This window comes from Hyperolius riggenbachi, chromosome 3 (genome assembly GCF_040937935.1).
Source record: "Hyperolius riggenbachi isolate aHypRig1 chromosome 3, aHypRig1.pri, whole genome shotgun sequence".
In the NCBI taxonomy this organism is placed as follows: domain Eukaryota; kingdom Metazoa; phylum Chordata; class Amphibia; order Anura; family Hyperoliidae; genus Hyperolius; species Hyperolius riggenbachi.
The window spans coordinates 132,565,973-132,580,845 of record NC_090648.1 but is presented as its reverse complement, the minus strand read 5'-3'; the positions used below and the strand labels follow the sequence as shown (position 1 = coordinate 132,580,845).

General features: G+C 43.8%; 1 protein-coding gene across 1 annotated transcript in view; it reads right to left on the bottom strand.

The window, feature by feature from the left end:
* Positions 1-14,873, bottom strand: part of UNC5D (unc-5 netrin receptor D) — an 868,705-nt gene that overhangs the window by 121,733 nt on the left and 732,099 nt on the right. Inside the window, exon 11 of the mRNA XM_068273557.1 lies at positions 14,200-14,284. Coding sequence (XP_068129658.1) covers positions 14,200-14,284 — 85 coding nt within the window. The remainder of the gene's footprint in view (positions 1-14,199; positions 14,285-14,873) is intronic.

The following is a 14,873-nucleotide window of genomic DNA, read 5'->3' as shown; positions in this document are numbered from 1 at the left end:
CCCCGTGCGGTCTCCCGGGCTGACCGCCGTGTATGTTGGTTCCCAAGCCTCGTATTCCGCCGCTGCCCCGCTACACTGTCCTTCGCTCCACGCTATCCGACTTCCGGGTATGGCTCCTCCCTACCGGTTTCGTCACAGAGTGACTCATTCAGGGGATGGAGCCATACCAAGCAACCCTATCTTTTATGCGCGCAGTCACCTCCCCCTGTGGGCACACCCCTTAGTGATGTCTTGCGTTCCGGAGCCCGGGAGGACGTGGTTTTGCCTGCTTCCGCATATACAGACATTTACTTCTTACAAATACAATTCTTTATATAAAAAAAAACAATCATGTCATTTCCACTTATCATTTCTATAATCTCACATCTATGCTTCCTATAATTCAAAAAATATCATCATGATTTTAAAAACATATTATTTCACAGCCTAAGTTAAAAACATATATATATGCGCACAGCCTCATTATTATCCAGAATGAGGAGAACTATTGGCCCCACCATTGTTCTCCTGATTTTTTGTACGATTAATCTAATGGTGAATGATAACTAGATTAATCGTACAAAAAATCAGGAGAACAATGGTGGGGCCAATAGTAATATAGAATAACATTTTCTGGATAATAATGAGGCTGTGCACATATATATATGTTTTTAACTTAGGCTGTGAAATAATATGTTTTTAAAATCATGATGATATTTTTTGAATTATAGGAAGCATAGATGTGAGATTATAGAAATGATAAGTGGAAATGACATGATTGGTTTTTTTATATAAAGAATTGTATTTGTAAGAAGTAAATGTCTGTATATGCGGAAGCAGGCAAAACCACGTCCTCCCGGGCTCCGGAACGCAAGACATCACTAAGGGGTGTGCCCACAGGGGGAGGTGACTGCGCGCATAAAAGATAGGGTTGCTTGGTATGGCTCCATCCCCTGAATGAGTCACGCTGTGACGAAACCGGTAGGGAGGAGCCATACCCGGAAGTCGGATAGCGTGGAGCGAAGGACAGTGTAGCGGGGCAGCGGCGGAATACGAGGCTTGGGAACCAACATACACGGCGGTCAGCCCGGGAGACCGCACGGGGTGGAGCCCGTTTCCCTGTAAAACTCCACAGGCTGTCACTTAATGCTAAACCACGTGAGTGCAATGTTTTTAATAAAGCTAATTGGGTTTTAAAAAGTGTTGCGCAATGATAGTCTCTCTATTGACGTTGAGGTACATCTTGGAGGCAATGTGTTTTTTGTGGTGATCTAAAGTAATACACTTCAAGGAACGGATACAAGTGGAGAAGTACTGCCATAAGGTGCGGGGAACCTGGCAATGCCCCAAAAGTGCTGCAAGGCCACTGTAACACTGGCCCATCACCGTTGGTGAGTGAGAATTCCATAGGGTGATACTGGTGGAGGTGATGATAAATCAGCTGGCTTGAAGTTTTTTCCTTGGAGCGCTGTCTGGAGGTGTATATGGTGTTGATTAGAAGAGGTTGCTCAGCCTTTTTGTAACAGAGGCGCACCAGGACTATAAACTGTTCTAGTTGCTTACAATTGACTGACTGTGGCTTTGATTGATCATATTGATCTTATGTATAATTCATCATATTGATACATTTTTTTTCGTTTGAGCGCTGTGTTTTTTGTGTTTGAATGCACACACATGCACTCACACAACCACATATAGACACACACTCGCACAAACACACATGCACTCATACATTCACATACACACACAAACACGCGCACACATACACACGTACACTCACACACACACTCACACACACGCACTCACCATACCGTTATGATCATAGCACACACAGGGGTGCACAATATCTCCAAGACTCCCACAATCGGGGGGGGGGGGGGGTCTGGGGTCTGAGGTGGCCTGATCCTCCTTCCTCTCCCCACCTGCATGCAGAGTAGTGCAGATAGCAGTGTAATATTTACCTGCTTCTGCGCTGCAGGTCTCCTCTATGCTTCACAGCCGAATACTCCTTACTGCGATTCGCCAGCTTCCGATCACATGACCAGTGCATAACATACGATCCTGAGCCAGAGGATGGCAGCACAGAGAGCACGACTGTGATGCATTAAGGAAACCCGCAGCGCTGTAGCAGATAAATATTACACTGCTCCCTACTCTACTCTGCATGGTGGGAGAGGGTGGTGAAGGATGTTTTGTGTATGTATGTGTGTGAGTGGGGGGGGGGGGGGGGAGGGCTTAAATATATGAATGTAAATTTGCTTATTGGCTGGCTGTACGTGGAGGGAGGGGCCTATGGATAAGGGGGCACAATGCTATCTTTTTTTTAGGGTAGCTCCATACATTCTAGGTAGGTCCCTGCCCACACACAGTGGCCTAGCTACAGGGCTCCAAAGCAATGTTTACAATGCTCCTCCTCCCCACCCCTTTCCCCCATTACTGTGTGTGTAAATAATCACATAAAACAGACCACCAAAACCAGCTTTCCACAGACAGACACTGTGTTAGGGAGGAGTAAGCAGAGGAAAGGGGGTGGTTTGTTAATGGATTGCCACTATTCAAAGCACATATACGCTGATCGTTACCACCACTTTGCCACCATATACATTTCTAGACTAGTAGAGAGAAGAGATAGGTGGTTGGATAGAAATGGCCAGTTAGGATTTAACAAGTCGTATGAAATAATTTGATTCAGTTCCCTCGGCTCTACAAAGATTTATCAAAAGTATTTCAAAAGAACATAAGGGAAAAATGTAACTAATGTCCAAAAAGGATATATTACTTTAAACGAAAAGAATTACAAAAAAATTACAAAGGCATCATGAAAAGGACTGATTTCCCTTGACAGTTATACCATCACAGCTTCAAACCAAAGAAACAGCCATCAAATCTGCTCCTGCCATATGCTCCGGACAGCTGATTCTTCTTTCAAATTTCCAATGTTTTTTCTTTACCGGCAATAGAGGAATTCATATGGGAACCCTCATGGCCTAACATCAGCCAAAATAATGGCTTGTGAGATTGATGGATTAATAAATGGGCAGGACAGTAATAGCATTACAGTAATGAGGACCTAGCTCAGAGCTCGTACGGGAGTGGACAAACTGCTCTGTGGAATACATGTCCATTCATTTTTTAAAGAGAGACAACACTTTGGTAAGTACTCGCAGTAAACGAGTCTTTTGTAATAGCTAACTCTCTGGGATTTTTTTTCATACTTAGTATAGTTTCTGATATTTTTTGATAAATTAGCAGCCTATGTGAATGAGCATCCAGAAAGAATTTTTTTAGGGAACAGGTAGCATCTGAGTCTCCCATAACATGTCACATCTCTAGAAGTGAAACAGGTAAAAAGGGCACAAGTGCCACCACACTAGTTTGGCAGCAGCCACCACCACCACCAATGTTAATAGCCGCCATTAGTACCTGGTACTATATTACCTGGTAACATACCTGGTAATTTGGGCACCTGAACCACCCAATAAAATAGCAGGTGCCAGCCAGGGTGGCCTGCTATACAAACAGCAGCTATAAATAGCAGGTGCTTCACCAGGTATAGCCGCTAATCACAGCTATTAATATGGTCACCCAAACAACCACAGCAGATAATTAGCAGTGAATTGTTGCAGGATCAATGGCAGTGATTGCATTGTGTGGAGGAAAATATCGGTTGGAGGGTTTGGTTAGGGTTAGAAATTTTACGGTGGTGGATCAGTTACGATTAGGCATCAGGTGGAGGGCTTACATATGGTTCCAGTGGTGGTCATCTGGCTGTAGGGAGAAAACGGAACCCAAATTATAGTGATTCCCTGTGTGCCGCTATAGCCATAAGTAACATTACGGTCTATGTCATAGTTACATAGTAACACACAGTATAGTTACATACTTATTTGGGTTGAAAAAAGACATACGTCCATTGAGTTCAACTAAAAAATAAGGTACAACACTACCTGCGCCCTCCAATATTCCTGTTGATCCAGAGAAGGGTGAAGAACCCTTACAAGGCATGGTCCAAGGGGAAAAAATCCTTCCGCCTTCAGATGGCAATCAGATAAAATCCCTGATCCCTGGATCAACACCACAGGAGATCACCTGCATCTAAATGACTATCAGCATACGTGTGCACTGTGCAGAGCCTAATTATAGGCAGGGCACGCATCCTGCATCAAAAGAGATGCACCAAATTAACATTCCAAAACAGTTTGCATGCAAAGTATTCCATACTGGACCCTTCCAAAAAGATGAGGCCATCTTTGGAAGGGACCCTAGCCTCTAACTTTTCTCCAGACTAAATAAGCCCAGTGTAACCTTTACTGATAAGTAAGATCTTCCATCCCTCTAATCAATTGTATTGTTTGTCTCTGCACCTGCTCCAAAAATGCATTATACTTCCTGTAGTGCAGTGCCCGGAGTTGAATTCCATATTCCAGATGCAGCCTTACTAGAGAGTTAAGCATGAGCAGAATTATGCTAGCATCCTAAAGTTTTATTCCTGTGTACAATCCACAGGAAGAGTTGTGTGCATGTTTTTAGTGTACTAACAAGAGTCACAAAAGAAAAGATAAAGTGGTTTATCGATAACTGAACTTAATTTCCGTAGCATCTGAGGGTGTAAGCCATGGGGGCTTTCAAGTCAGTGGTGTGCAGGCACCGAGATGACCTAACTCAAGTTGGATGGGGGGTCAGTTAGGATGAAGCATCGGTTGGGGGGTTTGGTTAGGGTTAGGCACCAGTTGGGGAGTTGGCTAGGGCTAGGCATCGATAGAGGGAGAGCTCAAGTGAAAATGGGGTCAGGTTAGGTGATAATGAAATATTAGTAAAAATTAACAATATTTTACTATCATAATTACATACAGCTTAATAGTAGAATTCCGCTGCTAGATCTGACAAAGGCACCCCTAGTAGAGAGCCTACTTAATATTGCTCTTACATGGTGCCACGGTGAAGCATGGGGACAACACTTAAATTTAAAGGATCTGACACCGTACCAGTCTAGATCTGGCAACAGCTCCCCTAGCTGCAGCCATGTTTTCCTTTGCTTGTCTATTTCCAACATTGGTGCTGAACTAGAAAATGTCAATGTCGGATAAAGTCTGACATTGGGTTAGTGTAGAACGATCTGTATTCTTTTTTTATATATATATTTAGTTAGGACCAGTTTTCTCTTTTTTAGCTCAATTGAATAAAACTTTCCAAAGTGTTCCCCAGGTAAACACTCCTCCGTCAGTGCCTTCTGTAAAGGAAAAAAAATCTATGTGTTTTGTGGCAAGAAACTAACTCCATTGTATTTTCAGCAGCTCAAAATGAGCCTGTAATGTGCCAAACTAGGGGAGTGTAGAGTTTAAACAAAAGCTGCCCAGAGCTACCAGTTGGAAACAAATGAAGACCTGATATATAAGTAATTCTTATTTTCTGGACTTCAATCAAACTCTACTGAGCCAGACCAGCAGACTAAGGACTTGGAGCAGCTGCCAGTGACTTCAATAAACATGCTCAGCAACAATGTTCCAAAGAATAACTAAATAACAAAGTCACTTAAAAGGCTAGAGCTTCAAATGGTGCTTTTAGAGCTGCTTTCTTTAGTTCACTTTAGTTCTTCTTTAATGGGATGCTGTGATGCTTGGGCAGCAGATGGGTAAATAGGGATGCCAAGGACTTCACAAGCATCTCTTATTGTTAGAGCAGAGACAGTTGCACATCACTCATCAATGCCAGGTTATAAATATATAGCAATGGCCACAATTTAACCTCCTGAGCATTACGCCGCTCAGGAGGTTTTGCCAGTTTGTGTCTCCATGTAAAATGAATGTGATCCCATGCCTGTAAAACCATTATCTAGCACTAGGCTAGCTAGCTCAAGTGTCCAACACCCCCTGACCCCCGGTGCTCCCCCGTTTATACATTACCCTGCCTGGATCCAGCAATCGGCGCAGACTCCACGCACAACTCCGGTCTTCACTATGGGGAGGATCCCACATGATGTCGCCGACCGGAGCTGCGCGGGGAGGCTGCACGATCACTGGATTCTGGCTGGGTAATATATTAACGGGGGAAGAGGGGGGAGTCACAGGGGGGAGCTGGACACTTGTACTAGCTGGTCTAGTGCTAGCTAAAGGTTTTACAGGCATGAGATCACATTAATTATGCATGGGGACTCCTGGGGCCAGCAAGCGGTATGCCTGGCACAGTGTCGGGCATACCGATAAAGAGGTTAAAAAGCTCATCTCCTGTCTTTAAAGGGAACCTAAACTGAGAGGGATATGGATGTTTTCTTTTAAATAATACCAGTTGCCTGGCTATCATGCTGATCCCTTTGGTTGGAGTGGTGTCTGAATCACACACCTGAAACAAGCATGCAGCTAATCCAGTTTGACTTCAGTCAGAACAACTGATCTGCATGTTTATTGATGTGCTGTGACTAAAAGTATTAGAGACACCGGATCAGCAGGAGAGTCCGGCAACAGGTATTATTTTAAAAGGAAAAAAAAAACATATTCTTCTCAGTTTAGGTTCCCTTTAATAACATTTCCAAGCTGTTTTTACAGTTATTACCATGGTGATAAAGCATGTAGTATTCACTAAACAATTTACCTCAGGCAGACCTTACATTAATAATTCTGTCCTTAAGTTAAGGAGTGATTTCTAAAGTTAAGGTTTCAATCCTTAAAATAATGACAGAATTCTAAAGTTAAAGTTAAAGAGTTAAAATTAATTCACAGAGAAGAATGCAAGTGTTCAGGATGTGAGAAGTTATCTCCTGGCCTGAGCTGTCATTAGGTAGAGTGTTATTACAGACTGCAGTGTAATGTCAAGCATTCTGAGCTGTCTGCTATATTTTTATGCAGAAGGGGACTTTGTATAAAGATAAATATAAACAGTAGGCACACAGAGAGGGAGGGCCTTAGAAACCCCCCAAGTAGCTGCACTGGGCACCCCTGTTAACATACATACTGCCGCTGATCACCCGACGCCTCTCGCCACAAATTCCGTTGCGTAATTACAGTGTATCTAATACTGTAACTACTGTCCGCACAGAAGCCCGTGCGAAGCATCTTTGAATCTGCAGCTGGAGCTCCCCATTGGTCCGCTGTCTGAACCAATAAAATGGCTCAGACAGCGGACCAATGGGGAGCCCCGGCTGCAGATTCAAAGATGCTTTGCCCGGGCTTCTATGCGGACAGTAATTACAGTGTTAGATACACTGTAATTACGCAACGCAACGGAATTTGCGGCGAGAGGCGTCGGGTGATCAGCGGCGGTATGTATGTTAACCGGGGTGCCCGGTGCAGCTACGTGGGGGGTTTCTAAGGTGTGCGGCGACCCGATGGGGAGCTCTGGGGGTCTCCTTATTAAAGGAGACCCCCAGATGCTGCAGCGACAACGACAAGCGACAACCTGCTCTTTGCAGGTCTAAGCTAACGCTCATGTCTGCGAGGAAGCATCGCTTCCCGGAGGCATGCAAACGGTAACTGGATACCGTGTAAAGAACTCGCTGGGCGATTACATCGCCCAAGCAAGTTCTTTTCCGCCTGGGGGGTCTTAACTTTATTAGGATTAGGCAGTGCCCCCATCGCCTAAATTAAGAACTCGAGTTCAGGAATAGGATATGGCCCTTAAAATACTGATCAATGTGTGGAGATACGTTTTCACTTGCCTTATAATCACTAGCAGGATCTTAGTGAACTGAGGCCAATGTTCAAAGTTTAAATGTTGGTTTGCTCGCTGCATCTAATTATATTATACTGTCATAACCACCATCTAATGGATATACTGAACACATTACTTATTGGCAAAACATATTTTTCTTGCAAACTGCCTTACAGAGTTAATACGCATGAACTGAGCAGCTCACAGCTTTGCGCTCCACAATTTCATCATGAATCTGTAATTTTACTCAAGAATCAAATCACTTGTCATGAAAAAAAAAATCCCATAGATACTGACTTAATCAAAACCTGGAGAGTCAGCTATGGAAATGGCAATCATTTTGCGAAGCAGTACATTTGTTGATTGACATCACAGCTCCCTCTGAATGGAGCATAAAATCCTCCAGTTGGATTTTGTTCCAAGAGATCTGCTTTTGGTTGATAGGCATCTGTCTGGCTGTAACATGCAGTGCTCAGGCTGAATTTTGCCTTGAGCAATTTGATTTTGACTTCCAGCAGAGATAAAGTTTGAAAAGAAAATATGTAGACTCTTTCATCTTCTCATACAGGCAGATGTTCAGATCAGATTGCTTGTCTTTAAATAAAGACTACATCCGTTCGTTTCTTTCAGAGTGGAAGAAAATTAGATGAATCTATCTATCTATCTATCTATCTATCTATCTATCTATCTATCTACCTACCTACCTACCTACCTACCTACCTATCTATCTATCTATCTATCTATCTCTTGATTCTTTTCTTGCTTATCTATCTACTACTCAACAAACAATGGGATACAACTAAGGGGGGCCAATAGGAATTAGTTTTATCCCAGTGTTTGTTGTATTAGAACCCCATTTCACATTTTTGTGTTTGTCCTTATCTATCTACTCAATCAAGATTTTTTTTATTGGTGACTTTTTTTTTTTTTAATTTCACTGTCAGAGATCTTCAAGTGATCTCTGTAAAGGGGCCCATACACCTAACGATTTCCCCGCCGATATACAGCAGATTTGATCACTGTGATCAAATCTGCTGTGAAATCGTTGTGGAAACGCAAATGCAAATGATTGATTTCCGTCTGAAATCAATTGTTCCCCTCGATTCCCAACGAGCCTCCGTGCGGAAGATTTTGCTCGATTGCCGGCGGGTCGGGAGTGCGTTGATAGCGGCGTTCAAATGCCCGACAACCAACGCAATACAGCGGCAATACATTACCTGCTCCGGCAGGCGCAAGTCCCCACTGTCACCGCTGTCTTCTTCTTCCGCTGGGTTCCGGATTCCGGACCGGCTGGCTACTTCCTGTCCCGACAGGAAGTTTAAACAGTAGAGCGCCCTCTACTGTCTAAACTTCCCCGGACAGAAAGAAGTGAAGCAAGCCGGCCGGACCGGAGACCAGCGCGGAGAAGAAGACAGCTGTGACAGCGGGACTCGCGCCGGACGGAGCAGGTAATGTATGAGGGGGGGGGGGGGGGGTGCAGCGGCAGCACCACCACAGATTGGGATCGGTTTCATGCTGAAATCGATTCAAAATCTGTTTGCTGTACTGTAAAGGCAGCCATACGATCCCTCTCTGATCAGATTCCATCAGAGAGGGGATCTATCTGTTGGTCGAATCTGATGGCAAATCGACCAGTGTATGGCCACCTTAATATTCTCTCTATTCACCCCATCCCCAAGGTTGGTTGGCTTTATACTTCTTCTGCCCATAGGCTAACTTTCCCTTTGCTCCCTATTCATATGCAACAGTGCCCCTCTCATTCCCCTCTTTTATGGGCAACATCCATGTACAGCAGTCCCGCTCGTTCATGTGCAGCTCCCTTAAGCAGCATCTCTCCTCTTCCATAGGTTATGCTACCCATTTACATTCTCCCTTTTCCATGTGCAGGCTTCTCTTCTTTATTCAGCAACAGAAGCAGCTTCCCAAGACCTAAGCCTTTGTGACCTGGGATGTGTCTCTAATTGTCCCTTCCCAATCTAATCTTCACGTTTGGACTACAGTACGACTTGTAACCAAATATCCTATGTCCAAATTCATGTTTTCACTCCTAAGTTGTTTCCATCTGTCCTCAGAGAAAAAAATACTGCCTAACAGCTATTTCATCAGCCTAAAATTCAACCTTGATAAAGCTAAACTAATTCAATCCCACTCCTCTGCACAAACATAAGTATATATGCAGGACCAATAGATAGTTACAGTATATGGCCTTTTCATAAAGGCCCAAGAAAATAGTCACTTTGCAGTCAGACAAATAATTTAGTCATGATTGGATGAGAGTAAATATTGGGTGGTGTTTATAGCCTCTAAGAACCATATTGAACAATCTTTGTATGTGGAGCAATTAGTACCTTTAATATATGCATGGTATATCAGTAACTTACCATGGCGCGCAGCCTAATTTTATGGGTCATTATTTTCAACAAATGTACTACTTTGTCCTTTAATACTATGGGGTGGATTTGCTAAAGTTGATTGCATAATTCAAGACCTCATCATTTTAAAACAGCCTTTCTCAACCTTTTTTGACCCGAGGAACCCCTCGGAAAATTTTCAAATCTCGGGGAACCCCTGACGCTCGCGCGCGCATATATATATATATATATATATATATATATATAAATAAATAAATTTCACCTTATATTAAAATTTAACCCATTTCCCCTCTATAGTATGGCACCTGTGCCCTCTTTATTTAGCGTTTCCCGCTATGTTCCCCTTAACAGGTATGGCCCCTTTTGTCCCACTTGTTAGAAATTATGGCTCCCATGTGCCCTTATTAACAAGTGTGGCTGCTATGTCCCCCCAGTTTGTTTGGCTACTATGTCCCACTTTTCTGTGGCTGCTTTGTCCCCCCTTTCTGTGGCTGCTTTGTCCCCCCTCTCTGTGGCTGCTTTGTCCCCCCTTTCTGTGGCTGCTTTGTCTCCCCCTTTCTGTGGCTGCTTTGTCTGTTTGTGTGCTGCTGTCCCCCCTTTATGTGGCTGCTTTGTCCCACTTTTCTGTGGCTGCTTTGTCCCCCCTTTCTGTGGCTGTTTTGTCCCCCCTCTCTGTGGCTGCTTTGTCTGTTTGTGTGCTGCGTTGCCCCCCCCCTTTCTGTGGTTGCTTTGTCTGTTTGTGTGCTGCTGTCCCCCCTTTCTGTGGCTGCTTTGTCCCACTTTTCTGTGGCTGCTTTGTCCCCCCTTTCTGTGGCTGCTTTGTCTGTTTGTGTGCTGCTGCCCCCCCTTTCTATGCTGCTGCCCCCCCTTTCTGTGGCTGCTTTATGCGTTTGTTCACTGCTGTCTCCCCTTTCTATGGCTGTTTTGTCCCCCCTCTCTGTGGCTGCTTTGTCTGTTTGTGTGCTGCTGTCCCCCCTTTCTGTGACTGCTTTGTCCCACTTTTCTGTGGCTGCTTTGTCCCCCCTTTCTGTGGCTGCTTTGTCTGTTTGTGTGCTGCTGCCCCCCCTTTCTATGCTGCTGCCCCCCCCTTTCTGTGGCTGCTTTATGCGTTTGTTCACTGCTGTCTCCCCTTTCTATGGCTGCGTTGCCCGTTTGTGTGCTGCTTTCTGCCCCCTTTCTCTGGCTGCTGTCATTGGTGTCAGGGAGTGCAGGGGGAAAAAAAACCCATACTTACCATCTGAAGTCCTTTCCTCCTTCCTTGAAGCTGGGATCCTGTTACAACTCCCGCGCGTGCCGGAACTATAGAGCTGGCTTCGGGTGATGCGGCTGCTTTATAGATCCATCCGCCGCATCACTCGCAGCAGCATGAAGGAATCCTTCTGCTCTGCTGCTGCAAACCTATGGAGAAGCGGGACTATAATGTCCTGCGGAAGTGTCAAATTGACACGGAACCCCGGTTGAGAATGGCTGTTTTAAAAAATAAAATTGAGCCTAAATTGTTTATTGTTTGGTGGCAATCAAGCCTGGATTTACATTACAGGAGCCTATAGGCACAGATGTCACGGCACCCTAGACTTTGCCATCCACGAACCTACAAACCCCCACTACACTGCACCGCAAGTGTGCTGGCTGGCCCAGCTGTCAATTATCCCTTACTTCCCTTGCCCATCATAGGTAGCTACAGGTGTCCCTAAGCATTAGGTAGCCAGAGGCACCCTCAGTATTAAGTATTAAGACTGAAGGGAGATCTGGTCAATGGAATGCCAAGAGCTGGGTGAGTAACCTCTCATTTACGCTCTGCTTGGGACTCTGCATGGGGAAGACGGGATGAGGCAGCAGGGGAGTGGGCCACCTTTCCATCATCAGGCGCCTATATATGTCTACAGTGCCTTGTGGTAAATCTGGCCCTGGTGGCAACATTTTGCAACCCTCTTCAGGGTCACCCCGAGAACACTGGGGATTTGCTGAGCTAGTGTATGTGACTACAATAGTACACATTCTAGTTTACTAACCTTTCAGCAATCATATCCATGGTCTCTCATGATCTGGATTTGGGTTCAAACGTTTTCCACCCTCCAGATGATGGTTTTGACAAAACCTAGTCAGGTTTACTTATGGTCTCCCGTGTTGTACAGGCTTAGTAAATCAGCACCTACTTTTTGCCTTTTATTTCCATTTTATTTTTGTTTGGCTGTGTCAGGAATATAGCAGCTAGTTAGGGTGTTAAGGATAATACAGTAATATATTTTCATTTTCCCATTTTAATGCCTGCTGTGTACTACTGTATCATATGGGATTGTCTGCTAGCCAGTCTGGCTTTGAAGGCTGGCAGCTTCCTGAAGTTCCTTATATCATGTAAATTGACTCTGCATTGAATGGCCATTGTCTGCTCCCAATTGGGAAAGGTAATTAAATAATGAGCCCCTCTTTTTGTCTTTTGTTGCCATGCTTTGAACTTTGTTCATATGTCAACAAGCAAAATACAATCCAGACTGGACAGTGGAAGCTAACACAGGAATGTTTGAAGTCAGAGGACAGCCTACTTGGAAGTGCAATTGCTTTGAAATCTGTAAGTGTAAACAGGATACTTGTTGTTCTCAAGATACAATTTTTGCCTGTGGAAATTAGAGGAAGGGAATGTTGAAAGCTCTGACATTTGCATGTCACAGCTAGCCCAGATGTGACAAGTGGATCGGCAGACTGTGATGTCACAAACGGGGAAATTGCGTTAGTTTTGGGGATGGAACATTCAATGCCCTAGACATCAAATGGGCCTATAAGAACTTGCACAGGTCCTTCACAACTCGTAGCTCTCTGGAGATAGCAAGGACGCTAAGGGCTGCCCGACTACTGGTCGAAGCAGCGTGCTCCCGCCAATGACGTTCAAACAATGCGGTAACATTTATTTTTCCCTTTTATTTCGGCAACCTGTCTTGTGTGTATCTTTGTAAACTCTTAATTTTGTAACTTCTTATTTTGTTTTTTTGTAATCTTTTGTATATATTCTTTTCTGCATTGTTCCACTATTTTCCTGGAGTATTAAATTGTTAGTTAATAAGCTTGACTTCTGCTGTACTAAACTAACACTGACAGCCTAGAAGAGACTGCAGTGTAACTGTGTATAAGTCCATGCCTAATTGTATGCTTGAACAACACTACCGTATGAGATTGTAATTGCATTGTGTGTATGGGGCACTTCTGCGCTCGACAGCCGAGTGGGAAGTCTAACAGTATCGTTCGGAACGACTGTTAGTGGTTTTGCTTCACTACAGTGTAAGATTGCAACTGTGTGTGTGTGCGTGGCGTTCTCGTATTCGGCCTAAGCGCAAAGCTGACCCAAATACGAAAACGCAGATTGTGTGTTGAGCACTCGACAGCTGAGCGAACGTGTCTAGCAACGGCTAGTGGTGGCAGTGGGAAGTGTTTGAGGGGTCCCAGCCTTGTTTTTAGCTTAAATAAGGCTGTTCCCTGCTTGATCTGGTCAAACCCGTAGTCGGGGACCGTATACGCAGGCGATCCGCGGGCCGGTTCCTGACAGGCTGCCTCTCAGGTGTCTTCTCTAACTTCAGGCAAAGACAATGCTCAATGTGTTATATTACAGAACATGATGTGAACGGCACCATGTAAAAACTGAGTTACAGCCAAGCATGGACACAGATATTTCCTGTTCAATGTCATTAAATGAGTTCAGTACACTTAAAGTTCATTGCTAAATGGGCATAAAAAACACTCATCTAACCTTGTCCTAATTTGTAGCATGTTTCCTTTGCTGTAAAGGTCCATTTAAAGATTTATTGCTCTGTATGATGTTATTTAGTGGTGCTTGAAGGCATATGTAAATATGATGGATGGAATGCAGATGAACAGCACTACCAATTAATATCTTATCCAGACACCCAATAGAGTCCAACAGTACTGAATACAGAGTACGCTACCATGTGCTGTTGAGTCCCAGAGTACTGGGGTCTTTTTCTGTTCATATGAGTATCCATAGAATTTTGACGAACTATTTATCACTGAACCTAAACTGTATAAAAAGAAATCACTTCTAGTCTATCTTAAAGGCTTGCCTTGAGATTCAACCAAAGCCATTTGAGGCTCCCATTCCAATCACTGTGTATCACTGACCTGAAACAAAGAACACTTTTCTCATTTCAGACTTTTCTGTTTGTTCCCATAAACACGTGCCCATCACTTGCCTTACCTTGGTTCCCCTTGATTGACTGACATATAGATTTCCCATGAGTTGTCCTCTGCAATCGCCTCATGCGGGATCAACAGGCTCACCCCTGGAAAATAACGAGATGGAGCTTAGAGATAGAATCAGGGAGAGAATGCCTGACTAGTACAGACATCAATAAAGCACATCTTCTTACATGGCACATGACAGGGAGCACTAAATCAGATCTGAGCAACCCACCGCCCTACTGCTGCTCTGCCGAGGAGCAACAAGTGTATTGCCTGCCAGCAGCTGGACTAGCATTGGTATCACTTGTAATGCTCTGACAGCTGAAGTTGTGCAGTTCTGCATCTATGCTCCAATATACACACAAAAATGTGTTTATTAAAAATGTTTAATTTTAAGATGTTATATATTCAGAGCAATAAAACATCATATACTAAAAGATTTTCATCCTAGCATTGATATGCATATCAGAGAATAGTGATGCTCGAGTAACTTAGTTAGAATTTTTTGTAATTTCGATAACACTCAAAATTTCGGTCAGGTGTGGAATGGATTACCGTTTCTATTCCAACTTCCGAGCCGTAATTAGGTGTATTATGAAAAATAATAGTTATAATTTTTTACTTTAATTATATTTGCATTGTACATTTATATATTAGTCATACATACATAATTTTACATGCATGCATGCA